The 26,520-nt window shown below is 48.1% G+C and overlaps 1 protein-coding gene across 5 annotated transcripts in view; it reads right to left on the bottom strand.

Annotated features, from left to right (window-relative positions):
* NRP2 (neuropilin 2) overlaps nucleotides 1-14,502 on the bottom strand; it is a 118,493-nt gene extending 103,991 nt beyond the window's left edge. For all 5 annotated transcript variants that reach the window (XM_080671073.1, XM_080671074.1, XM_080671077.1 and 2 more), the window contains exon 1: nucleotides 13,608-14,502. In XM_080671073.1, the coding sequence (XP_080527199.1) occupies nucleotides 13,608-13,680 (73 nt within the window). In that variant the 5' untranslated portion in view covers nucleotides 13,681-14,502. The remainder of the gene's footprint in view (nucleotides 1-13,607) is intronic.
* Nucleotides 14,503-26,520: the final 12,018 nt, after the last annotated feature.

Genomic DNA, 26,520 nt, shown 5'->3' with positions numbered 1-26,520 from the left:
CAAACTCACATTCTTTTTTTAAAAATGTATGTTTATTTTTTAATGTTTTTATTGATTTTAGAGAGAGAGGAAGGGTGAAGGATAGAGAGAGAAACATGGATGAGAGTCGGCTGCCTCCTGAACGCCACCTACTGGGGATCAAGCCCACAACCCAGGCGTGTGCCCTGACCAGGAATCAAACCGGGGACCTTTGGTTCATGGGTCAATGCTCAACCACTGAGCAACACCGGCCGGGCACAAGCTCACATTCTTGTCTGGATGGCACTCACACTGAGAAACACACACTTGGATACCAAACATACATCGGGTACACATACACATCCTATATAATAAAAGCCTAATATGCTAAGTGTCCAGTAGTCCAGTTGACTGTTCAAACAATCAAAGCATAATATGCTAATGATATGCTAAGGCCGCTCAACTGCTCACTATGATGTGCACCGACCACCAGGGGACAGACGCTCAATGCAGGAGCTGCTCCCTAGTGATCAGTGCGCTCCCACAGGGGGAGCGCTGCTCAGCCAGAAGCGGGGCTCACAGCTGATGAGCACAGCGGGGGTGGCAGGAGCCTCTCCTGCCTCTGTGGCAGCGCTAAGGTTGTCTGACTGCCGGCTTAGGCCCACTCCCCCCGGCCTAAGCCGTCAGTTGGACATCCCCCGAGGGCTGCCAAACTGCAAGAGGGCGCAGGTCGGGCTGAGGAACCCACCCCCCGAGTGCACAAATTTCATGCACCGGGGCTCTAGTTAGACATTGATACTTTAGCCCTGGCTGGTTTGGCTCAGTGGATAGAGTGTCAGCTTGGGGACTGAAGGGTCCTGGGTTTAATTCCTGTCAAGAGCACATGCCTGGGTTGCCGGCTTGGTCCACAGTAGGGGGAGTGCAGGAGGCAGCCGATCAACGATTCTCATCATTGATGTTTCAATCTCTCTCTCCCTCTTCCTTCCTTTCTGAAATACACACACACACACACACACACACACACACACACACATATATATATATTTCCCCCCACACACACACCCCCATGCACGAATTTCATGCACCGGGCTTCTAATATATATATATATATATATATATATATATATATATATATATATATATATATATATATATATTATATGTACTAGAAGCCCGATGCATGAAATTCGTGCATGGGGGGTGTGTCCCTCAGCCCAGCCTGCACCCTCTCCAATCTGGAACCCCTCGAGAGATGTCCGATTGCCTGTTTAGGCCCGATCCCGGTAGGATCGGGCCTAAACGGGCAGTCAGACATCCCTCTCACAATCCAGGAATGCTGGCTCCCAATTGCTCGCCTTCCTGCTTTCTTGATTGCCCCTAACCGCTTCTGCCTGCCAGCCTGTTTGCCCCTAACTGCCCTCCCCTGCAGGCCTGATACCCCCCAACTGCTCTCCCCTGCATGCCTGGCTCCCCCACAACTGCCCTTCCCTGCAGGCCCAGTTGCCCCCAACTTCCCTCCTCTGCTGGCCTAGTCACCCCTAACTGCCCTCCCCTGCAGGCTTGATCGCCCCCAACTGCCCTCCCTTGCAGGCCTGGTCCCTCCTGACTGACCTCCCCTGCTGGCCTGATCGCCCACAACTGCCCTCCCCTGCTGGCCATCTGGTGGCGGCCATCTTGTGTTCACATGGGGGCAGCCATCTTGTGTGTTGGCGTGATGGTCAATTTGCATATTACTCTTTTATTAGCTCAAGTGGAATGACCCAGGTTTTCTTCTGAAGAGCTACACTATCCACTCCTCCGGTGGCCTTTCCTGTGTCCAAGTGGAACAGCATACATGCTCTCTCCAGAGGAGTCCAATCCAGCCAAAAGAAAGGGGAACTCAAGGGCAAATGCCTTTAGGCCAATATGCATATACAGAAGAGAAGTTGACCCAACTGAAGTTTGAGCTACTGAGCCTGTTTGGTGAGTTGACCAGGGACTTCTTTCTCCCTTGATTTTGTAACTACCTTTTACCTGGGGCAAATTTCCCAAAGAGGAGCAGGCAAACCCAGGCCCGATCTGCTCGGAGAAGTTTTCTCCTGCAACTGAGATGGACCAGGTCCTCAGAGGCCCCAGGATAAAAGGATTAAAGTGATATCTCTAGGGCGAGGCAACAGTATGGAGATTAGTGGCGGGGGGGGGGGGGGGGGGGGGAGGATGAAGAGGGTAAAGGGGGTCAAATACATGGTGACACAAGGAGACTAGACTTTGGGTGGTGGGCACACAGTGCAATGTACAAATGATGTATTATAGAACTGTACACCTGCAACTTATATCATGTTATTTACCAATGGTGCCCTAATAAATTTAATTTAAAAAATAAGTTGAAATAAAGGGAATACTATGTTCTGAAGTCCCAAAGGTCTGACACTCCCCTCCCTCCATAACGACTACTTAGGTGTTTTTATTTGATATAAAATGTCAGATTATTTCTGACATTTTTCTCCCCTTACCTCCTCCCTCCCTCCCTCCCTCCCTCCCTCCCTCCCTCCCTCCCTCCCTCCCTCCCTCCCTCCCATGCCCTTGCTTTGCTGATGGCCTAAGCCAGCCGTGGGCAAACTACGGCCCTTGGGCCGGATCCGGCCCGTTTGGCTGTTCTATCCGGCCCGTGGAGCCGAAAGAGCGGAGGGTTCTCTTGCTCTCCCCTCCGCTCCTTTACTTTGAATTTATATTAGTTCACACAAACACTCCATCCATGCTTTTGTTCCGGCCCTCCGGTCCAGTTTAAGAACCCATTGTGGCCCTCGAGTCAAAAAGTTTGCCCACCCCTGGCTAAGCACTATCTGATGCTGCCCTGGGGTTCCCAGGCCGTGGATCAGGTGAAGAAATCTTGTACCCGGCCACCTACAATTCTCAGGTACTCTGCCAGCTTCAGAGGGAACTCACCCTCCTACAGAACCCAATTTCAGACAACTCACTGGTTCCTAGTAAGATCTGAGTTTTAGTAAGAAGGACTAAAAGAAGATCTTTTTAAAAACCTGGTCTGCCTTCTAAGGGAACTCAACTGGAGCTGTTTTAAAGGATCACTGTAGAGCCTGAACTTGACAATAATAGTTGTTCAACGCTGAAGCCTGGCTATAGTGAGACTTTTAAATGATCAGAATCACAGGGGGTGACACCAGGTGACACCAGGCAACCGCCTGCAGACAGTCCCATAGTAACAACCAGATCCCTCGATTTAGCTGAACTGAGGGGAAAAGTCCTTGGCAAAAACAGGGGAATTTAGGGTTGGACGTGGGACTGGAGAGTCAGGGTGTTATTGATGGAGGGTCAGGGGTAAGGGGACAGGTTACTGGGAAGGGGGGTGGGTGGTACTGATATTACCAAGAAGACATGGCACCTGGATTCTTAACTCAGTGACCTGCCTCGGACTCAGCTTCCTAAACTGGGCTGCAATGAGTGGACTGAATTAAGTGCGTAGCTTTCAGAATTCTTGTTAGAAGTGTTTGTTTGTTTTTCCCTTGAACAAAACTCTACCCTGAGCTCCAATGTGCAGAGCAGCTGAAAGTGGAGCTCTTCTTAGGTGTGGGAATGGAGGGTGGCAGAATCGGAGTCGTGTCCAGGCCTCGAAGTCCCTCCCTCTTCTCTGAGGGGCCTTCTCTGTTAAGAACATCAGGCCTTCCTGGAATAGGGTTTAAGACCCATGGAGCCAGATCGCAGTGCCCTTGCTATTTTAAATGCCACGGAAAAGAGGAAGGCGAGAATACATCTACTTCTACATCTGTTCTCCACACCTGGGGACACTTAGTGGAGAAAAGTACTCAGAGTACTCAGTCACATTTCCATTAAAATAGCACTTTATTTACTTTATAATTCACCCTTTATCCACAGCATAATCCCGTCCAGTTCCTCTTTCCACAGCATTGTTTTCATTGAATTATCAGTAGCAAGGCAATGAGGCTCTTTCTCCTACTTAAAAAGAGAACATGGTCACCTTGCCGCTTAGCCAGTAAGAAGTCTTGTATGGTCTTACCACTTACAAGCTGTGTGACCTTGGGTAAGTTAGTAAACCACTCTGAGCCTTTGTTTTCTCCTCCATAAAATAAGGGAAGTGAATTTAAAGGTCAGTTCCAGTTCTCAAATTCAAAGCCTGTACAATGAGGCGGGGGAAAGATCCTATAACCCACCGAGGAACCAAGAATTAAAGGTTCTCTCCCCTCCCAGATAAGCAGATTAGTTATTCAAGGTGTTGCTCCTGTGTTATCTGCTCCAGGTGAGCCTAAAACAAAACTCCAGGATTCTTCCTTCAGATGAGCATGTCTGTCTTGCATTATGGAGAGTTCAAATGTCTCTTTTAATCACATTAGCTCTACTGACGTGAGTTTCCTTTCTTAACTGGGTCTGTGGCTGCATATTTATAAACATTATGGATATGCAGTTCTGTGTTCGAGCCTGTTGGCAACAGTGATGCATAAAAAGAAAGACCAAAAAGTGTTTCTTAAAATCCCTGACCCCAGTCACCAAAGTCCTCTGCTCAAGGTCTTAACCAAATTTTGCTTGCTTACCCTGGATAAGCTGCTTTTTAAGAGTTTTTCTTTTCTGTGAGCTGAGGCTGGATTTTGTTTTATTCAAAGCGACTTCAGCCTGTCACAAGACAGTCTCATAAAATCTGTATCTTGGCTTAAGCGGGGAAGAAATGAGCCAATCCATCAGCCCAGGAATGCGGCTGTTTGACCACTTCCTAAGGCAACAGGGAAGGGACGCAATCTATTCAATTTATGGGGCGGGTGGCAGTGAGTGATGCACTCCTCAAGGCACGGGGAATGGAAACCCCTGTGAACTTTTCGCAGTGATAAAGTTCAAAATCCCAATCAAAGAATCTTCGGCCAGGCAGGGGGGAGGGGCTCTAGGAGGGAGAGAGGAAGCCAGCGTGGAAAGAGGGGAAGGGAACAGGGCAAACCCCCTCTTCTAGAACACCCCCAAAGGTTCCATGGAGAGAACTGGAAACGGGGTCTGGAAATAGGGCTTTGGAAAGTCTCTTCCCCTCAATCTGGATTCTAAAAATGAAGCCCTGTTTAATCATTAAAATGTAAGTTTGATGTGATTACCTCCCTGACCTCGAATCATGCCACTTGTTATTTGTCATCTTATATCATAAACAAATGCAATTCCAATAGGGCAGCCGATATAATAGCATTAGTTTATATTTATGTCCACTCTTTTCCAGCCTTCATTGCAAATGTAATTTTGATGCCATTGATGAGAGATCTGGGATTACAATTCCTGACCATTTCAACAGACATTTGGGGAAGGAAATAGAAGAAGAATAATTTTGAGGTCCCTCCAAAAACCCAAGGAGGAAAAAAACAAGGTAATATAATAGTTTTCTTCATTTATTTTGATTAACTGGAGGCTTATGTTGAAACATCAATGGCTCCCCATTGGTTAGTAAATGAAATCTAAACCCCTTGGTCTAGCAATTCGGGCCTTGCCTTTAGCCCAAGCTACTATTTCCAACCTTATTTGCAATCATTTCCCTTCACCCTGAAGCTTCTGAGTGTCACCTCAAACAAACCCAGTGTCCAATTCTCTATTCCCACCTCCCCCTTCCCTTATGCCTTTCCCACTCCTAAATCCCATCTATTCTCTCAATCAGGCTCAGCTGCACCCTCCCCCATCCCTGGCCACCCAAACCTGGGACTCTGAAGCTCTTCAGTATCTTCTAAGGCATCGAGTTTCAACCCTTTTTATCTCACGGAGCACATAAGCTAATTACTAAAATATATGATGTTTTTGCCCATCTGACAAATAAAAAAGTATAATTTTGATTCATTCACACTGATGGCTATTGTGTTGGCTGTTGTCATTTTATTATTTGACAATCTAAGGGAAAAGAGGTTAGCGCCACTGACTAAAACGTCAGGTATTGCATGTTTTACACATTCTTGTAGCACAGTGGTTGACAATCGCTGTTCTAAGGTATGTGAGAGCTCGGAACAGCCTTATCCCTTCTGCTGGACCACTTCAACTCGAGGGTATGCATGGCCCCCTTCTGATTCCTCTTTGGAGAACTTTATAGGATCAAACCCAGAGCTTTTCCCAAGAGTCAGTGTCAATGAGGTTTGATAAATTAATAAATTGCTAGTTGCCTATAGCAACACCAAAGGTATCAGTAGGTACTACAGATGCTAAGAAAGCCTTATCACAAATTGCTGTGCTTCTCCAGCTCCAACTCTTCCTTCCCAGCCCACAGCTGATACTAATGGTAAATTTAGTGGTGAACTGGGTGTTTAAATGATTTGTTTGGGATAATAGCACCTAGTCATAAGTCAAGGTAGAGTTAGTGTGAACCACGTCTCTGAAGACACTGGAACCTCACATAATAATGAGGACGTTCAAATGACACTTGTATTTTAATTCTAATAATGGCAACAAGAATTTATTGGAATGTTTTCTTGCCCCCTCCCTCCAGCCCCCCACCCTCCCAAAGGCAAGTTCTAGATATTTGTTGTCAGTAGCACCAGGAAGATGCAAACTATTACTTCACCACTAAACCTGTGCTGGTAATGGATTGGCTCTTGCTGGGTTTTAGTTCATTTCTCTCTACCCATCTTTCTTCCCCTAGACCCCAAAATGCCTTTGGGGCACATCTGTTTTATTTTCCCTCTTTATCAAAACAATTATTATTACCACTCAGCCCAATAATTTGCAATTCCCTTTATCTTTTTCTCTGAAAGACTGGCCAGATCACTGGTTATCGCGGGATCTCTGGAGGGTCACACTGGATGTTGCATTAAGCTGGCCTGCAGCCTCGTCCACTGCACACCACGGGGAGAGCTTTCCTTTTGTGTGTCCCAGGCCCCTCCCTTTCCTTCTGGATTAGATCATGACTCTTTTATGAAGACCCAGAGGGAAATGGGATTATTAAGAGTCTTGCTGGGTAAAAGCTATTTTGTCTTTATGATGACTTTTTTGAGTTCAGCTGCTGAGGGGCCTTGATGCCAGAGTAGAAGTTATTACACATTCGGGGGGAGGGAGGATCTCTTCAGCACTGGGATCCCTGCAGAGCACATTTTCCTGATGAAGGACAGAAGAGAGGAAAAGGAAAAGAGAGATTTAAAAAAATCAGTAGAGGTGAGGACACTGGAAGTGGAGAAAAAAAGAAGCAAAGCGGAGAAGTATATCTAAGATGAGAACCTACCAGGGAATACCTGTCTCCAAAGGACAGAGTGTGGAGAGATAATTCCATGCTTATAGCACACAGGTGAAGGGTTAGTGGGGTAAGAGCTGGGAAGGAATAATTATTTACTTATTAAACAGCTCATAAAATAATGTAAATTGACCACAATGTTTACACTGTGCTTTCTGTGATACAGTAAACCCCACTGAAGCTGTTTTAAAGGTGAAATGATTTCCGAATAGGCAGGTAATGATACCTATGAGGTGGGCTATTATTATTCTCAAACACATCTGACAGACCAGGAAACTGAGGCACAGAGGGAAACTGAGGCACGGGGAGATTACGGATTCTGGATTGCAGGGCTGGGCTGGATTTTAAACCCAGGCTGTCTGGCTCCAAAGCTTCAGAAGCTGAAAAGCCCAATGAAGGTCTTCCCCAAACTTCTATGTGACAAGCTCATGTGTGGCATAAGGGAAAGACAAACATTTTGCCTGGAAACTCCTTTTTCTCTTCCTGTGCCAGCAGTCTGTCTGTGTGGACAATGGGAGATGTGTTCAGGACTGGGGTGTGAGAGGGCTGGAAGCATTTAACACCTTCTCCACTCCCTGCTCCCACAGGCACCCCACTCCTTGTCCTCCTGGCCCTCTTTCCTGTGTACTGAAAACCAGGGCATGTGTTGGGGGGGGGGGGCAGGGGAGTAGGTAGGATACTCAGGCCTGAAACTATGCATTACAACATCGGAAGGTTTTTTGTTGGCAACACTCCCCCCCTCCTTTCCCCTTTCTTCTCAACCCTGCTCCTCATCTGTGCTAAATGCCACGTTGTTATTGTTCTACTGGATAGGAGCAGCATTTTCAGAAATGGGGGATTTATTTTTATAGCACAGCTGGTCTGCCAAAGGTCACATAATTTGGCAACCTTCCCAGTGGTTAAAAATTAATTTCTCCTTATTAATACAACCAAGGTCCCATAGGATCAGAGCTCAGCCTTATCTAAACTTGACAGCTTCCTAAACCTTTAGAAGATGCCTTCTCCTGGAGGGCCAGCCACACTACAAGGCCACAGTATCCAGGAATCCAACCCACGAACCCTGTTCAGTGAGGAAACCGTAAGGCCCCTCAGTCACTTCTCATCAAGGCAGATAAGGCTCTGAAAAATGCTGTAGGCTCTCCAGGAGGAGCTGCCACAGTAGCATCCAGGAATGGGTTAAAAAAAAATTTTTTTTTTTTAAAAAGTGAGTTCCTTCCCTGGAAGAAACAGAACAAAGACTAACTTTTGGGATCAAACACATGTCTGCTACTCAAGGAGGGTGCCTTCAAGAGGGTCCAATGGCAAATGATGGTCAGATGGTCCAGTACATCAAGTATGTTAATGATATTACAAACTACTTCCCAGACGTCACTTTTCACATCCTTTCCTGTCAGTGTAAGAAGTCAAGATGGTATTACGCTTCTGCTCCATCCTTTTAGAAAAGGAAAATCACATCTCTATTTCCTAAAGTCTTTCCAAACTGCACTTTCACAGAATACGTTCTGAAAACTCTTCACCAATGAATCTAGCTCTGAATTCTGTCAACTCAGACTTGTCCCACGCTTGGGTTACCCAAAGTCAGCTCATTCCCTTGGTTGCTTCAATGAGCCGCTGAGTGAAAACACCAGGCAGGTTACTCAGGAGTCATCTAGTCCAGTGGTCGGCAAACTCATTAGTCAACAGAGCCAAACATCAACAGTACAATGACTGAAATTTCTTTTGAGAGCCACATTTTTTAAATTTAAAACTTCTTCTAATGCCACTTCTTCAAAATAGACTCGCCCAGGCCATGGTATTTTGAGGAAGAGCCACACTCAAGGGGCCAAAGAGCCGCATGTGGCTCGCGAGCCGCAGTTTGCCGACCCCTGATCTAGTCCAAGGTGTCTCTCCCCAGGACCCCACCTCCACCCTAGGCCCCTCCCCACTGTTATTTGCATTCAATTCAATGCATATGAACTGGCATGTGGGTCCTGGCTTCTTTTATTCCCTGAAGGTAGAAACCGGCCCAGTGTGGGCTTTACATTCAATACCAGGGGCTGAAGCCACTTGGTAGACAGCAGGAGTCCTGTTCCATAGCCTGGCGTTCCAGTCCCTGCAGCCTTCCAGCCTTCCAGCCTTCCAACCTTCCATTTTGCCAGCTGGGAGCTCTGTGGCCTAATCTGCGGGCTCCCCAGAACGGCAGAAAGTCCAAACCTGCGGTGCTGCCTGGGCAGTCACAGTTGTGCCGCACATCTTGGACAAGAAGGGGCTTGCCCAGCGCCCCCCCCCGCCCCCCCCCCCCGTGCTCCTCTTCCCACTGCTTTGCACTGTGTGCCCTGTTGGCAACAGGCCGCAGTTTCGCTACCTCCAGCGGCAGTTTATGGGGTAAAGTTTACTGGGCACCCATGGAATGCGGGCATGAGACCAGTCCCCGGAGCCTAGAGCAGGCTGTCTGTGTAGAATCTAGGAGTTCATCGTTTTGTTGCACATTATTATGCTCATAATTATCCCGCATTTGGAGGGAGACAGGCTAAAAGAGAAATCCTCCTCAGACCCTTATCCAGAGCCTAGACTAGACCCTCAGTGCTTCTCTTTCAGGATTAGTTTGAACCCAAGCCTGTCCCCCACCGCCAATTTACACCTCTTATCTGATCATTTCCGACAGAAGGTTGAATTGCCCGCGTCTGCCCCTGTCCGTGGCAGTGGTGGTAAAACCCCAGCGCGGTCACAGCTCTCCAGGCGGAGGCGGGTGTTTGGAGTCGATTACAGGGTGAGGGTTCTTTTGGCCCGAAGCGCCGTGGACACTGGGGCTGGGAGTTGCCACCATCTGAAGAAACCCATTGTCAGGGCCTGAATGGTTTCCTGAGCGTAACCTAGTCCCCTGCGGACCACGATTAACTCTAGCAAAGGGGAGTTTCGTGGCCAGGCGCTGACAGCGAATGGCTAGCGCCAGGGGGCTCTCCTCTCTGTCTGAAACCGAAAGGAAGGAAGGGAGGGCGGTGGAGGGGGGAGGGAGGCAAGCAGTGAGCACACGCCAAGAAACTAAGCGCGCATTCCCTCTCCTTCCAGACATATTCAACCGGAGCCGCAGAAGCTGCGACACGGAGGAGCCGGATTCCCTAGGCTTGGCCTATAAAGCTGATCCCAACCCCCGCAGCACCTCCTTGATTCCCAGGGGTCACCAGGTTCTTTCTGCCACCAGCCCTCGCCAGCCCTAGGGCGTTAGCTCTGCGGGCCTGTGCGCCCCCCCCCCCCCCCCCCCCCGCCGCAAGCAGCCCCGCACCCCAGCCCTAGACCTGGTGGGGAAAGCTGCGGTACAGTCAGACCCAGGCGAAGGGTGGGGGCAGCCATTGAATCACAGCTCCCCTCGCCTCCATTAACTTGTGTTGATATTAAAAAGAAATCAATCAGTGGAAATGAAGCATCGGCCGTGACTATTTCTTTTTTCTCACGTGGGAAAGCAAAGAGCGCGGCGGCGGCGGGGAGGCTCGCCAACCCTGCAGAGGTTTCTCCCGAGCAGGGAGCTGCAGCCGAGACTTTCTGGCACTGGACAGGGTGGAGGAAAAGCCGGAGCTTCTCCCCGGCGCTGTCCTCAATAGGGAGGAGGAGGGGCACGGCTGGGGGAGTTGGAGTCCGCCAACTTTGCCCAGGCTTGAGCCTGGGTTTTGCTTTCACTGGGGGCATTTTTGCCTAATAGAATGTTTATGGATCGCTGGGCTCTGTTTCTGCTGCGTAGCCCAAACAAATCGATGCGTCGTGAGAGATGGCGCTGGGGGTTGGGGTGCGCCGGGGGCCACGGCGTCCCCACCACGTGGGCGCCCGCGCCGCGTGCTCTTCACCTGTCTTGGCGCAAGGCGAGCGCTCGGCGCGCAGCGCGGCTAGAGGCAGTGCAAGCGGCGGCGCGCATTCCCGCGGCTCCGTCCAGCTGGCTTCTGTCCGTCTCTCCGCCCTCGGCTCGGAAATCCCACCCCGGCTTCCCGCCACCCAGCTCGGCCCGCGCTCGGATCCCCCTGCCCCGCCGGCCCGGCCTCAAAGCCGGCTCTCCAGGGATGAGGTGGGGGTGGAGGGTGAGGGGTGAGAGGGGTAATGCAGCGCATAGTGGAACGCGCGAGGCAGAGGGGGCGCTCGGGGAGGGCCCGCCGAGCGGTCCTGAGCCCCAAGCCCGAGCGGAAGGGAGGCAGAAAGGCGGCGGTGCTGCGATCCGGCCCAGCGGCGTGCCGAGGAGTGGGGGCGCCGAGGCTGCACGCCGCCGAGGGGTTATTTGCTCAATCGCCCTCCCGCTTTCACCTTCCACCCTCCTTTCCCACCGACTCCTCGGAATGGGTTCCCGCCGCCGCCGGCTGTACCCGTCCCCTCCAGGCCGGCGCGCACCGGGTGAGTCAGAGGTCTAGCTGGGCCTCGCCCTTTGCCACCGCCGCCAGCTGCCAGGGTGCCAGTGGGCTGCTCGGACGGAAATCCTGATCAGCTCCGCGACCCACCAGGAGGGCGACCTGCCCGCGCTCTGCGCCTCTGGGCTTCTCTAGAAATGACGCAGGGCGGAGAGGGGCCGGGGAGAGGGGGCGCGCCTGCGGAGAGCACGGAGGCAGGTGGCGGAGCGGGAGTGGGTCCCAACCTCTGTCGCACACACGTACACACTCCATCCACACAGCGCTCGGGGGGGAGGGGGGCATATGTGTGAACATCTGGGGTAGAAGATGGCCCCTGAGTCTTCACGACCCCTCCCGCTCTGCACAGCACACGGAATCTGAAGTTGTGTGTGTGCGCGCGCGTGTGAATGTGTGCCTGTGTGCGCACCAGTGTCCGCGCACTCGCACACCCGGGTCTACCAGAGACCGTGCCTGAATACATAATACACCGTGGGCATCCTCACTGCACGCGGGAGCGTGCGCACACACACACACACACACACACACACACACACAGCGAATCACACAAACATACATAATTTATGCAGCCTTCAGGTCTGTGGGAGGTAATTTCATTTCACATCAAACTGGGAACTTGGAATCAAGGCAAGAAGGAATGGGGAGGCACAGGAAACCTCCCCAAGTGGGACCTGCACTCATCTCTTGGATAGGGTTTGCAGCTGCCCTGAAGATCAGTCATGGCAGAGAAGGCGCAGCAAACATGAGGATTTGGATAGGAAGGGCAATGCTGAATCTTCTTCCCCTCACATATACACCCGAGCTTCAAGTGGGGCGGGTGCATGTGTTAGGAGGGGGAGAACCAACTTCGCCTCCGGTCAAAGCAGGCCCCCGCTGGCCCCACCAGCCCTGGTGATGGGAGGCGGTGCCCAGGAGGCTGCCAGGGCTTAGCCGGGTACTGCGGCCGCAGCCTTGGAAGTGCCGCTGGGTGAGGGCACACCAGGAAGGCTTTTCCTCCTTTTCCTTTTTCCTCTCTCCTCATAGATGTTTCCTCATTCTCAATCACCTGTAGCAGCTTCCAAGAGTTCAGTCAGATCCCAGACACTCTTCTCAGCGGGGCGAGAGGCTCACCCTGGAGGGTGGTGTGAGGAAGGAAGAACAAGCCCCACCGTATTCCCTGACACCAGAGATCCCTGTTCAGGGAGTGTACCCCTTCCCAGCCCCCCCCCCTCCACACACACACACACACACACACACACACACACACACACACTGGCCCCAGACACTCGGGGCCTTTGGTGCTTATCTCTGCACTCAGTCTACACACCCTTTTTGGCAGTGGTTGAGAACAAATTCCACTCAAAAGTTTCTAACCACTTCACAGGAGAGACCTTGGAGGGCCACGCAGTTTGTTTTATCTAATAATATTTTTTAAAAGAACACGATTGACTTTCCCAGAAAACACGTGGATGCAGGAAGGAAAGGAGGGTCGATGGACCACCTGGGTTGGCCAGCAGCACCCCCAAGCCCCTGGCTCTGCGGAAAGCCCCATCGGCTGAGCCCTGCGATTTTGAGGCCGATCCGCACATTCTGCAGAGAACCCACAGCACTGGGAAACAACTCGATTCTTGCCTTTCCCAAGCCCTTCAGTTAACATTGCTCAACGCGGCTCCGTGGAGGGAATGCACATGATTTATATTCCGCTGGCTAGGTTGAAGAAACTCCAGGGAGATGTGCTCTGCTTCAAGAAAGGGGAAGAAATCCCAAAAACTGAAATGCAGAAAGGCTTTGTAGTATTTTTAAACCTTTGATTCAGTCCATATGTGACATCTGAACACCGCCAAATTCTGTCTATGTTTCAACACACACACACACACACACACACACACACACACACACACACACTCCTCGCAGGAGAATAAAGTTGGGTTTTAGCAGTGATGGTGGTGGTGTAAGGTAGGGAGGGCCGAGTGGGATGGCTCTTTAAATTATTCAGTATTGAGGATGCCTCTTTCTATGCCATTCCTTGTGCCCCCCTTCCCGCCTTAGCAGTTACTTTTCAAGGGAAAGTGTGCTGAGATGAATAGAGAGAGAAAAAAAAACTTTCAGGGGCTTACCTGGTTGGCCTCTCACTCCGCGTCCTGAAAAGTAGAGAGCTAAGAAAACCCAGGTGAGAGGAAACATATCCATTTTGGAGAAAGAGGCTCTCTCCAGGGCTGGATGTGTGGGTTTCTTGTATAATTTTAAGTCTTTGTGTTTTTCTCGCTCTTGTGATCTTCCTCGCAGTGTCTTCTGCAGAGGTTTCTAATGGTCAGCGTTTCCCTCCTGGGCCCCGGCGGCCCGTCTTCACCTTTATCCTTGCTGGATCCCCACCTCACCGGGAGGAGGGTCGGTCGCTCTTGAAATCAGCCAAGGGGGAGCCAGCCGGGAAGAGGGGACGGTTCTCCTCTCTTAAACACAAAACGGATCTATGTCCTCTCCAGTTCCTCAAAGTATCATTTCCTTTATCCTACAACATCACGAATATTTCCCGAAAGCCAAACGTAAAAAAAAAAATATGGTAATAAAAATAAAAGCCAAGACTTGCCTTAGGCATCACACGGCCCCAGGCAGCTGTGTGATCTCAGAGGCGTAAACTGACACACATCCCCCGGCACCCGGGACCCACGAGAGGGCGGAGGCACCCGCCGCCGGACAGCCCGGGTGGGAGGCGGCCGCCCGGCTCTAGCCCTCGCCGGGTTCCCCTAGCGGGATCCTCCCCCAACAGCTACACCCGCTCGGCCAGCCTCACGAGGGGAGTCTGAGGAAGGAAGCTGCCGGTGCTGGTGCCGTTGCTGTAGCTGCTGGCGGTGCGGCGGAGGCGGCTAGGATCGCCTGGGAGCGAGCGAGCCCCTCTCCGAGTTCGCTCGCGCCCGCCTTCACCTCCACCTCGCCCAGCGCCTCGCCGAGTGTCTGCGCGTCTGAAGATGTGCTGGGGGCGGGCTGCGGGCGGCTGCCTCGCTCGCGATCTCTGCTTCCCCTCGGGCTCCCCCCTGCCTTTTCAGGCAGAGCAGCATGTGGATGTCAGAGCCGCGGCAGAGCTATCCGATTACGCGCCGGCTCAGGGCCCGCCCCTTCTGTGTTCCTGATTAAAGAGGCAGCCGCGGAAACGCGCGGCGCAGAGGCGAGCGCCGCGGCACCCAGCCCGGGCGGGGCGGCGGTGGCGGCGGCTTCCCCCCGGCCGCGGCCGGATCAAAGTTAAGGCAGCTCCCACCCCGCCGCCCCTCTCCCACCCGGCATCTCCCGCCCACCCCGGGCTCCTCCGCTTCAGGCTTCGCCGAGCTGCCCGTGCGCAATGCCCGGGAGAAGGAGCGCCCCCGGGCACCTCCAGGGCGTGCTGTCCTTGGCCGTGTCGACGCCGCCCGAGGGAGACTCCGCGGGAAACGGGGAAAATCCTTGTTCCCCCCAATTCCCTGACTGCGATGCCACACACGTAGAACCCAACACAATGCCACGCGCAATGGCGTTGGTGGCTCACGGTGTTTGGAGTAGGGAGCGAGGCGGCAGCTCAGCCATGCGTTTGAACAGGCAGCAGTGCGTGGCGGCGACACACGCGCACACACACACACGCACACACACACGCACACACGCACACACACGCACAGGCCCGGCTGAATAAAATCCCAAACACCCTGCGTTTACTACTGAGATCCTTTGTTGTGTCCCAAACACACTCCTCTCCACTCTGGGTGATGATTCACTTCTCCCTACGCCCCTAACTTGAAACTGCCAGAAGAGGAAAGACTTCAAAGAATTTGTTCAGGCCATTGAACTGGATTCCTCCAACCGCGCTCCCCACCCCCAACATGTACAGGTACATGAAGGTTTCTCCTCGAAATGCCGCCGTAACTACTTATATACATACACATTTCCCCCCTTGAAAATGTGGCCACAATTTGGGGTGCAAAAATTTGCATTATACTCGCTATTTTTAAATGGAGGTATGAAACTATTTAGAGGGAGCTGCAAGCTATCTTTGTTTCTGAGGATGGCGTTGTGGATTCTAAACGGTCTTGTTTCACTGGGCACCTATTAAGTGGTGCCCTGCACTTGTATCACTGGGCAGTCTAAATAACACCCTGCATATACTTTCCTGCCACTCTGCAGATTAAGAAAAATAAAGTTTTGGTGACAAGAAACACACACATCTGACTGTCCCATTTATTTCTTTGCTTGTACTTGTGGATTCTTCTGGGTGGTTTTCCTCCTTATCTGGACTTGCCATTAGCTTTGTTTATCACTTTTAGTGTTTGAAAAATCTGCGACTCCCACTTAACTGTTATTTACACTGAGATAACCAAAACAAAATTGAATCAGAAGTGATTTGCAAATAGTGGAGCCAAGCCGTGGAGGGGTTTTAAGGTGCTGTGTAAATCCACAGGCTGCATATCGCAGTGTGGATCTTAGATGCCTGGTTTGAAAGGGCATTTAGCAGAGGCCTGGTGCTTTTCCCAGCAAGCATACCTCCAGGGGGGGGACTAAAGGCTACCTTTCATTCCCCCCGCCCCTGCCATTTTCTTTCTTTCTTTCTTTCCCTTCTTCCTTCCTTGGCTTGAGAGCACATCCACAATATTAAAACTCCAGATTTACTTTTTTCCCTGTTTAAATGTCAGTTATAAAGAAAGACTGCCACTCCCCAATATTTAATGGAGTAAAGAGGCAGTGTGGATTTTGAATCTTAAACAGAGATCCCGGCTTCTACTATGGCCAAGATGCTAACCTAGGGACAAATAACACTATCTACAGTGATCGAGGGTCATTTAGTACCACCTCCCCGACCACTTACCAGGCTGGCCAGACCATTCTCACACGTGTCCAGCCTGAAGGAATCCTGTTTCTGAGAACATAGTAGCCAGAGTTTAGGGGCAGGGCCGGGAGAAAGAGGACAGAGAGAAAAAAAGTAAAAAGCTGAAGCCCATTGGGAAACCATGAGAATGACAGTTCTGACTTCTGAACTTGGGGCCTCAGGTTGAGGGGAAGGCCTGATATCCTGAGTGGGGTAGAGGTCTGGTGAGTCTGGTGAGTCTGGTTCAGAGCCCTCAGGACTCCGTTTTTTTAATCCTCTAGGGGGCAGCACTCAATAAATAATGGTAATACTGGTAACTACCTGTGGTAGCACTTCTGTTGGTGCTTTTCTTTCTGGAAGCTCAAAGCCCTTTATCAGAACAGGCGAGAGGCAGGGTGAGACCAGTTCTCCTCCAGCCCTCTCTGAACAAGACTCCACGGGCCCAGGGAGGACGGAAAATTGCTTTAATCCAGGACTTCCAAGGACTCTTGGGAACTAAACACAAATCCCACATGTGCCCAATGGAAAATGAACCTTTAGGGGAATTCTCCAGACTGGGGCTGGCTCAGACCTGCCAAGCCCCAGCTTTTGTCTAGACTGGAACCTCAGGGGGATGGCTGCAATTGGTTTGGTTACCACCAGAGGTGCGGGGGCGAGGATCCAGGCACCGTACTTTTACTTTTCATTATTTGTGAATTTACGTCCCTGACCCGTGGAGACAGACGCCTGCCTACTAAAAGGCTGGTTGCGTCAACAGAAACAATGGGCTTGTGAACAGAAATACCGAACCGACTAGAGGCTGAGGTTACTGGCAGCATCCCTGACTCACCTCGGACGTTTTACATCATTATCCTTAATTGTGAAATAATAATAGATAATCTCACCCTACATTCCATTCCTTTGACAGGAAGGGATATGGGAAACATAAAAGATTTGTGAATGATGCTCAGGGAAGCTGTAACCTGGCCACACCCAGTGGAAACCCAGGCGTTCCCAGCCCGGCAGTCCCAAACCAAGAGAGCTCATCCTACTCACCAAGGGCAGCGATGTTCAACATGTGTGCGCACGAATGTTTAAAACATGCAGTACCTGACTGTTTAGTCAGGGGCACAGACCTCTTTCCCCTTAAATTGTCAAAAAAAAAAACAAAAAAACAAAACAAAACAAAAAAAACAACCCACAGAGAAACCACAAAAAAACAGCAGCTAACACAACAGTAGCCACACGGTACGAATGAATCAAAATTATACCTATTTTTTTTTTTTTGGCAGACTGGCAAAAAATACATATTGTTTTGTGTGCCACAGAATTTTCGCAATTAGTTTATGTGTGCCATGAGATGAAGCAGGTTGAGAATCGCTGACCTAGGGTGAGTGTTAACAATTCAGGTTGGGTTTCTTGGATCTGGGGTGATCTCAAGATCTGAATTTTAACGCACATTTTAGGCGATGCTTAATAGGCCAAGCAATTGGCAGCCTCTGTCCTGAGGGTACTTTATTTACACACAGCCTTCGATATTGGCACTTTCATTGAAGGACACCTGGATCCCTGTTTTTTCCACATTTCCTCTCCAGGCACTTTTCAAATGGGGGCACATGTCTCAAGATTCTGAGGAAAGCCACCAAAAACATGGTCCTTAAAATGCCGGCAGGGGGCCGGGCCGGGGGAGGGGGGAGAGGGGGGACAGGTAGGGTGGAAGGGGAGGTTACCAGCTCTACCTCATGACCTTTATTTAGCAGCAACAGCAAAGAACCTATTTGAATACAGGAAAAGCTTGGCTCTAGGGCGGGAGGTTTGCAGGAACAAGTTCAAGGTGCCTGCTGACAGGGCTATGGAGCTGGATCCAGCCCTTTCACCACCAACCCACTCAACCACTGGTTGTTACGAGAGGTTTGTTTCAGGTGTGGCTCTCCATCTGCGTTCATCACAATGTACTTATTAGATGCTCATGGAAGCGTGACTGTGCAGGAGGTACACGAGCGAGGAAGACATTTGGGTCTTGCCTCCTGGGAACACAGCATTTGAAAGCTCCAGAAGCTTCGTGCTTCCACAATAGATGGCACCTGTCACAGGGCGCTCCCCCTTATCTCAGCCCTGACATCGACAAGCTCTCACCCTGAAAGGGGGAGGTCTGAAGCCTAATTGCATCTTAATCTGTAATTTGCTACACTGCTTTAGTTAATATTTAGCTGCATCTGTCTCAGAGGCAGAAACTTCAGTTAAAACGTAAAAGCTCCTCATTTTGTATTCTTTTGTTTGAAGCTAAAGTCCAGGTTTCTGGTCAATAGGGGTTTCCCCCCCTCACCCTTTAAGCAAACATTTTTCTTTCTTTTCAACACATTTGAACATTGCCTAGTAGTTTCTATCTGATATTACCTGTGGTGGGTTCCCAGAATTCTTACAGATTTCCCAAAAGTATGGAAACCTCCTGTACTCTAAACTGTGTGTGTGTGTGTCTCATCTCTTTCTCAGACAGACACTGGACCAGGTAGGAGCGAACCTTATGAATGAAAATAAGGGGGAAAAAAGGAGTGAAATGTGCAAAATTCATTCAAACATTCCTGGAATCCTTGCAAAGGAAAGTCAAGTCACGTTGCTCTCTCTACTCTGTTTGTCGTAAGCATGAAGCTCATCTCCCTCTGCCACACTAATTTTTATACATTTGAGGTATTGGTGCTTCAGAAAGGACCTAGTCAATGCCTCCCCGTTCTCCAGTACAGCTCCCTGCCCTGTTGGAGAAATATACATTCTTTTTTTTTTTTAAATATATATTTTATTGATTTTTTTTACAGAGAGGAAGAGAGAGGAATAGAGAGTTAGAAACATCGATGAGAGAGAAACATCGATCAGCTGCCTCCTGCACACCTCCTACTGGGGATGTGCCCGCAACCTAGGTACATGCCCTTGGCCAGAATCGAACCTGGGACCTTTCAGTCCGCAGGCCGATGCTCTATCCACTGAGCCAAACCTGTCAGGGCAGAAATATGCATTCTTAAATGGCTATTGGGCATTTGAGATGTGCCTGGTCTGACTGAGTCACTGACTATCATTGTCTAAAATACAATTTCCTAGATTCTCAAAAATATACAGATTCCACATGTGTTTAACAGCTCCATATTGGGCAACTCAGCTTTCGATACTCACTAGACCAGAGCATGACATTTCCCAGAGAAGCCCAGAGAAATCCAGACCCTTATGAGTCTCTTAGGCTACCTCACTTATTCACCAAAGAATGAGCGCCAATGTTAGCCGAAGCATCGTTTGAAAGTGTTTGGTGTCTATTTGGTGCGGAAGAAAAGGGCTGGCTCATACTATTGTCCATCATCCTGTGCCCCTTCTGTGCGCTCTTGGATGACTTTCCGGAGCGCTCACCAGGAATCAGGGACTCCACAGTGCTCCCAGACTCTTGACCTCAGCTTTAGTCCTCAGGAGAGAGAAGCAGGTTGGGGTGGCCGAAACCTGAGGTCAGGGCAGACAGACAGACCTTAGGTCTCCACTGCCCTTGGGGGTCCTTGAAAAGTCTATTAACCAGTTTGGGACCAGCTTTCTCACCTGTAGAAGGAAGAGGTTGGTTGAATGACAACTGATCCTTTTCAGGTTTGTGTGTTTGGCTGGGGTCTCTTCTGACTCCATCCTCATTCATAAATTTAAAACTGGATGTAGTCCTAATTTCATAGCTACCCTAAGTAACTGGAATTAATAATCATGCATGTTCATGCACTGGTGGGGCTGGATGGGAAGTTCCCTTATCATAGTATTTATATTAGGTGTCTTTTCTCAAAACGTATGGCAGGCATCTTGGCGGAGCTTTCAGAGGAGATATTTCCAAACATAGGCTTTTCCCCAGTCCCTCAAAAATTTTTACATGTTCCGCTTCACAATCACACACAAAGGCCAAGAACTTATTTGTAATCTCACAGCTCTTATAGGAGATGTGATTGGAAATTTTAGGATTATGGTCTGGAATTATTTACTATTCAGGAAAATCTTATTTTGAACGGAACATCCCCACTCTCTCACTAAACCAGTTTTCTCTCATAGATCAGTTTTCTTGGAAACTTGAATCTTCCATCCACGAGGACCCATTGGCTTTTCCTTCGTTCGCATGCGTACATACCCAGCAAGCCCCACAGATTTATCAGGGAATAAGGGACTTTTTTTTTTTTTTGGCTATTGCTATTTTCTAATTTGTAACTTGTGACTTATGGTTCCTTAATTAGACATCGACATGTCAAGTGATTGTTACATTATGATGGCAATAGATGCTAATTTGAGCATGAAAGTCGTGATGGAAAGGCAAGAGTCAGGGAGCTGACCTTTTGCTATTGAGGATACTCCAGGGTGGGTTAATTCACACCCACCGTAGTCATTAGTTCCCACACTCCCCCTTCATATTTACTCCTCCACAGTTTACTGAGCTGCCAATCAACCGGCTGGATCTGGATGAGAGCCTGGCCGGGAGGGGCTCAGGAGGATGCCTGCTTTCCGCAGGGATCACGAAACGATGGGTGGAGGCAGTTTTCTTCTGCAACTCCAGACTCGGGTTCTATTTATTTTTTTACATTAAAAAAGAGGGAGAATAAGTGGTATATGGATATTGTTTAAAAAAATTCAAAAACACATAAAAGGTATTCAGTGAAGACTTATGCTTCCCTCCCACCCTGTCTCCCAGTTTCCCAGTTCACCTCTCCAGGTCACTAATCCATTGATACAGGATTGGTGTGTCCTCCCAGAGATATCAAGACGATCTATGTTCAAGTTAAAAGCAAACATACGTTTTATGTTTTCCCCAGCTCCCTCTCTCCAGCTCTCTTTCCCTCCCTCCCTCCCTCCTTCTCTCTCCTCGGCGCCCTAAGCAGTAGTGATCTTGAAAACCATTAGGGGGCAGCTGGGACCAGAAAAGGAAACAGCAGGAGAAAATGCAGAACTAAAATCCAAGAGGGTGAGATGCCACAGGAAATCAAAAGAATGCTAGGACAAAGATCAGAAAAATAAAAGGGAAAAATGAAAGAGAAAGCAGAAGCAAACAAATGCAAAGCAGTACAAAGTAAGAGGAAACAGAGAATGAAATAATAATATCAAAAAACGAAAGGAAGTGCATCTATTAAGAAAGGGGGGGGGGGGGTGGATTTACAAAAGAAAGGCCAGAGATGGTTTTACTTTTTGTTTTGTCTTAGGCAAACCTGTAGAACCCCAATTGGCTCAACGTTAGCAGAGATGAGAGGTTATCTTTTTCGGAACTGGAAGGCATGTATCCTGCTGGACTTGACATTCTGAGGACCTGTTCCAAACTGAGGGTTCAGAGTGTCCTAGGTCCATTTGGACTTGATGTATGTTGGGGGGGGGTGGGGAGAGAGAGGAGCAGCCCCCCTTCCTTACATCCTCAGCATGCTTAAGAATGCTTTCAGCCCTCAGCAAGGCGGCGAAATTAGCCTGAATAGAAAGGTGCAATTCTGTTTCTCAATGCAGCAGAGCTCAGCAATGAGGGAACGGGCTTCTTTTGAAGCTGATGCCATAATCAGAGTGCTTTCAGGTGTAGTGCAGGCGAACCTCCCCTGGTTCCAGCAGGTTAACTTCATTAAAGCTCCGAGCTACTGCTTTCATGTTTTCTAGGCTTCCCCCCCCTGGGTACATTAGGCAGAAACAAGCCCTCCTGGGAGTTCTGTACCCTGATGTTTGGCATTGTGAATGGAACGTGGGGGCAACATTTACGCTTGGATAAGAGGACATGGAAAATTGCTTCTAGGGCATGATAAATATGATCACTTGTAGTTTGGTCTTCTTTTCTCTTTCTCTTCCAAACATCCCCTCCCCAACTTTAAAAAAGACAACAAAAACTTGAGGAGACCATGGTCTAAGGTAACTAGATAAAACATGGAGTGCCTGGGCACCCTGTATGTATCAGTCGGTAAATCTGTTTCAGAAGATGGAATACGCCCAGGCTGTCCCAAACTCTGTACCCAAGGTCATTCATCAAAACCCAGTGAAAAGTTGCACTTCAGGCTCAAAGGCACTTGTTCTCAGCCACCCATTGAGGTTGTTAGACTCGTTATTTACTGAAGACCCAGGATGGGTAAGGTTATTAAACAGAGGTTGAGGTGTACTTGCTGTAGGGTACCCCTAAATCCTGTATCAGATGCAGCTGGGCTTTCTCAAGTGGGCACTGGAGTTTTGAGGAATTGGGGTAAGTTGCAATAAGAGCTATTTCAAACAATGGTCATTTTGCAGAATTTGGGCTTTTCCCTATAGCTCAAAGTCAAAAGTTCTCTTCAGTCCTCTCTCCCTCTCTCTTGTTCTCTTTTTCTTTGATTCAGAGTCCTGGAATTTAGTTTCTAAGAAATTTTAAAAGTCATACTGGAAACTTGGCCAAACAAAAAACTCTCTGACCAGAAGCAATTTGCTTCCCTGTAAACAAGTCCCCTAGAGTTAAATGACAAAGCATGTTGGTTAGAATTCGTCTAGGATCTAGGATGAGAAAACACTTCCCATTTGATTTGATCATCATTTAGAAGAAGCAAGTGTAATTTTTGCCATTTCAACACATCTGGAAGTGTCCCTTCCTGTTGCCATAACAGTTGACTGCGTCACATGGACTGTGGCTGCCTAAACACTGGGGTCCTCCAATAGACAAGTAGTTTCTCTGTAGGGGTGAAGAGTGTTCTGGGCTAAGTCAGCCTAATAACAGTCATTAGGTTAACGATGTAAGACGACAGACATGTCAGAGGGAACTCAGGGCCCTCAACCGGGGTGAGGAGGCCGAGGTTCTGGTTCTAGCCTTTTCCTTGACGCTGTGTGCCTTGTGTGTCAAATCTTTTCATCTCTTTTTGATTCTGTTTCCTCACTCCTAAAAGGCACATTGTTATTCCAACACGATGGCCTTACCAAACGATTCAGGTGAATCTACACTGGTTATAAAGCTGGGCCCATTTAGAGCCCTTATTGATTCAAAAAATATTTGTTGAGCACCTGGTAGATGCCAAGCTCTGCATGGGTGGAATAATAGTGCCTACATCAGTAAAAACGGCTGTTCTCAAGATTTACTTCCTAGAGGAAGAGATAGATAACACCCAACTCAACAATGAGCAGGATCATTTCAGACGGTGATCGTGAGTTCTTAAGAAGAAAACAAAATAAGATCATGTGATAGAGATCAGTTTACCAGGAGATAGGAAATCTGGGTTAGCTCTCCCATTAACTAAGGCTCTACTGAGTAAGTAAACTCGCTCAGGCTCAATATCTCATCTTTAAGATAAGGGTTTGTGCTGCATTGGTGTTTTTCAAAGTTCAGTTGGAGATCCATTAGTAGGTTATTAAATCAACTTAGAAGTTTGTGATCTATATTTTAAAAAATGCAGTTGAACAGAATAAAAGGAATGCATATTACTTTATGAAATTTATTTTCACTTATGTATATGTATTTTATATACACATAAACACACAGAAATATTCTGGATCATATATAGAATATAGTTCCGTGGGTTGCAGTGGATCAGATGATCTTCAAAATATTTGTAGGCTCTCAGATTCTATGAAGCTTTTATAGCAGGGGCCTAATAGAGCATGGTTCTTGCTTAAATTTACTTATTATTGAATAAATAATAGCATTGCTTATCAGAAAATCCCACTGTTTAACCCAGTTTCAGGCACGTTATTGGTGCTTGATAAATGTTATTTTAATTAACGGAGACATGAGATTTATGCACTATGTCTTAAAATAAATTGAGCCACCTAAATAAATTGCCAAATGACTTACCAAAGTATCAAAATAATGTATTATATTTTCCCAAACGCCAACCTTACACACCAAATTTAAAATTATATTGCCCTTATGATGCTAGGAACTGACTTTCCTTAGAATTCTTAAAATTTTCTCAGAATTTATAAAAAGAGAGAGAGCAAAAGAGCTTAACATGTTCTTCCAAGTTGGGCAAACTGCCTTCTTCACACTTATAACAGTAACTCAATAAACCTTTAGACTGTTTTAGAAAAGGAAGAATTAGTGGGGAAATTTTTCTATTTCTTGTCCTTGGGGATCCAGATAATTCTGTCTTTTTAAAAACTGGCCTTGTGAGTTTTCATTTGTTAAGTCACTTTTTTCAAAGCAGCAATAATCTTACTTTAACAAATATTTTTTTTCCTTAGTTATGGCTTAGAAGTAGGCTTCTCAGTCTCAGAATCATTCTGTTAAATTTTGCATTTGATTAGAAATAGATGACCCAAGTCCTCCATCCTTCCTTGCCTGGAACGCTTGTTGACTTCCATTGGGATGGGGGTACCAGACCGAGGCCATCTCATTGAGGAATCAATGATACATCATCCTTAAGAAAGGCAAGAGTCAACGGACCCTGCTCAGGGCCTAATGCACATGCCCAGGAGTTAATTTTCAAGTCCATTTCCTTAATTGCCAGAAAGTCCAGGGCCAGGCAAATAGACTCAGAGTTAGGATTGCTACGCCCAACCTTCTGTATCCATCCCCTCCTACCTTCCCCAAAGCAGAGCAGACCACATGTAGGTACCAAGAAGAAACATCAGCTCCCCCGCATCCCAGTCACATTGCAACTGCTTACCCAGTGGGGGCCAACACAATGGCCACAGGTGTGTTTTGTTATGGGGCACCTTGGTTCATGCAAAAATGTGCTCGTAAGCTCTAACATAGGAAATCACAGTTTTGCGATTCAAAGTATATTCTAAATAATCCAAAAGGGGCCTCTGTTTTAAGGAAGTCCATATTTTTAAAGCAAATAAAGATCTCAGAGTTGATCAGCCAAGTAAGTTCAGGTTGACCTGGAACTAACCAAAGCATATTTGCTTAGAATTAGTTCTGAAACTACTGCTTAGTAATGTAGTAAAATATGTAAAAATCATGAAAGGCTTTTGCGTCATTTTATGGTCTATTTATATTGTTACGGTTGTTATTATCACTGCCTTTACTAATGATTTGCCCAGTCAGAGAAATTCAATATATTCATTTTTCTTTCTTTAAATTTTTTTTTTTGCTAAATATAAGTCATATCAAATGCATACCCATCCATGTATTTCTCTAAGTAATTCCAGTCTTTGTGGATTTTCTTCTTGCAGGATATCTCATAGAATCATTTTGACAATGACATGCTGGTGAAAATATGCTAAGACTCATAATTTCTTTTCTGGGAGCTGAAGTTAACTGTGCTCGTCATTTTGAGACATGACACCCGACCGTCACAAAAATGGCAGCTTTCTGTTAAACAAATGCAAAGCTGTATTTAGGCTCTTTTGCAACATTGTGATGAGAAGAAATCAAGGCCTTTCCTTCTGCTATTTTTAAAATGCTCACCAGAGCAATTCCATCAGAAATATTGTTACAATAGCTTTTCGGTATTTTGATTTTTTTTTTTTTTTCTGTTCAAGGCTAACCCGTTCAGAGAAACCCCAGATCCAGTGAAAGCTATTTTAAAAAGTCAATTTGAACAAACGCTGCTGCGGTATTTATGACTTAATAAAAAATAATTCTCAGACTCTCCTAAAATGTGGTTGCGGAAGGGCTGTTTAAAGAGGAGGGAACCACATACAGTCAATGGAAGGAGCGCCAGGCCTGGGGTCCTCACTAAATGCTTCCGAGGACACCTTTACCTTCTGCTAATTGCACAATAAGCAGACCTCCCTGCTCCAGAGTCCTGGAGACAGTCTCTCTCCTACGGGCACCGGGATGTCAGTGTATGTGTCACCAAAGAGTTGTTGGCTGAGCAGAAAATTAAACTCTAAACTTCTGACACCAAGTTCTGAACTTCCACCACAGGGCAATGTTCGGACTCCAAGCCCCAGCTCTCCTCAGCTCTCTCCACATGGTCTGTTTACTCACACGCCTACCCAAGAACTTGGTAAGAGATTCCAAAAGAAATCTTGCAACATACCACAAATCAGCATCAGCTGGCCAAACTGAGCTCTGTCACCAAGATGTTGATGCTTGAAAAAAAACAGTTATCACCATTATAGTAAAAACATGTCACCCTACAATAGCATTTCCTAAGCACCTAATTGCTCCCGGGGAGCGGTTTGGGACCACACAAAGAGATAGCTCCTCCTTCAGCAGATCCGTGAGAGCATCTGAGTTAGATGGTGTGTGAGCAAGAGAGGGAAAGGCTTAGGCACGCCATGCAGGGCTAGTGGGATACCCCCCTCCCCCTAGTGCTGGTGTGTCAGCTCCAGGAACAGGCAGACAGGACTAT

The sequence above is a fragment of the Plecotus auritus genome (assembly GCF_963455305.1).
Source record: "Plecotus auritus genome assembly, chromosome: 5".
Taxonomy (NCBI): domain Eukaryota; kingdom Metazoa; phylum Chordata; class Mammalia; order Chiroptera; family Vespertilionidae; genus Plecotus; species Plecotus auritus.
The sequence above is the reverse complement of the archived record's forward strand: the minus strand, read 5'-3'. Positions and strand labels throughout refer to the sequence as shown.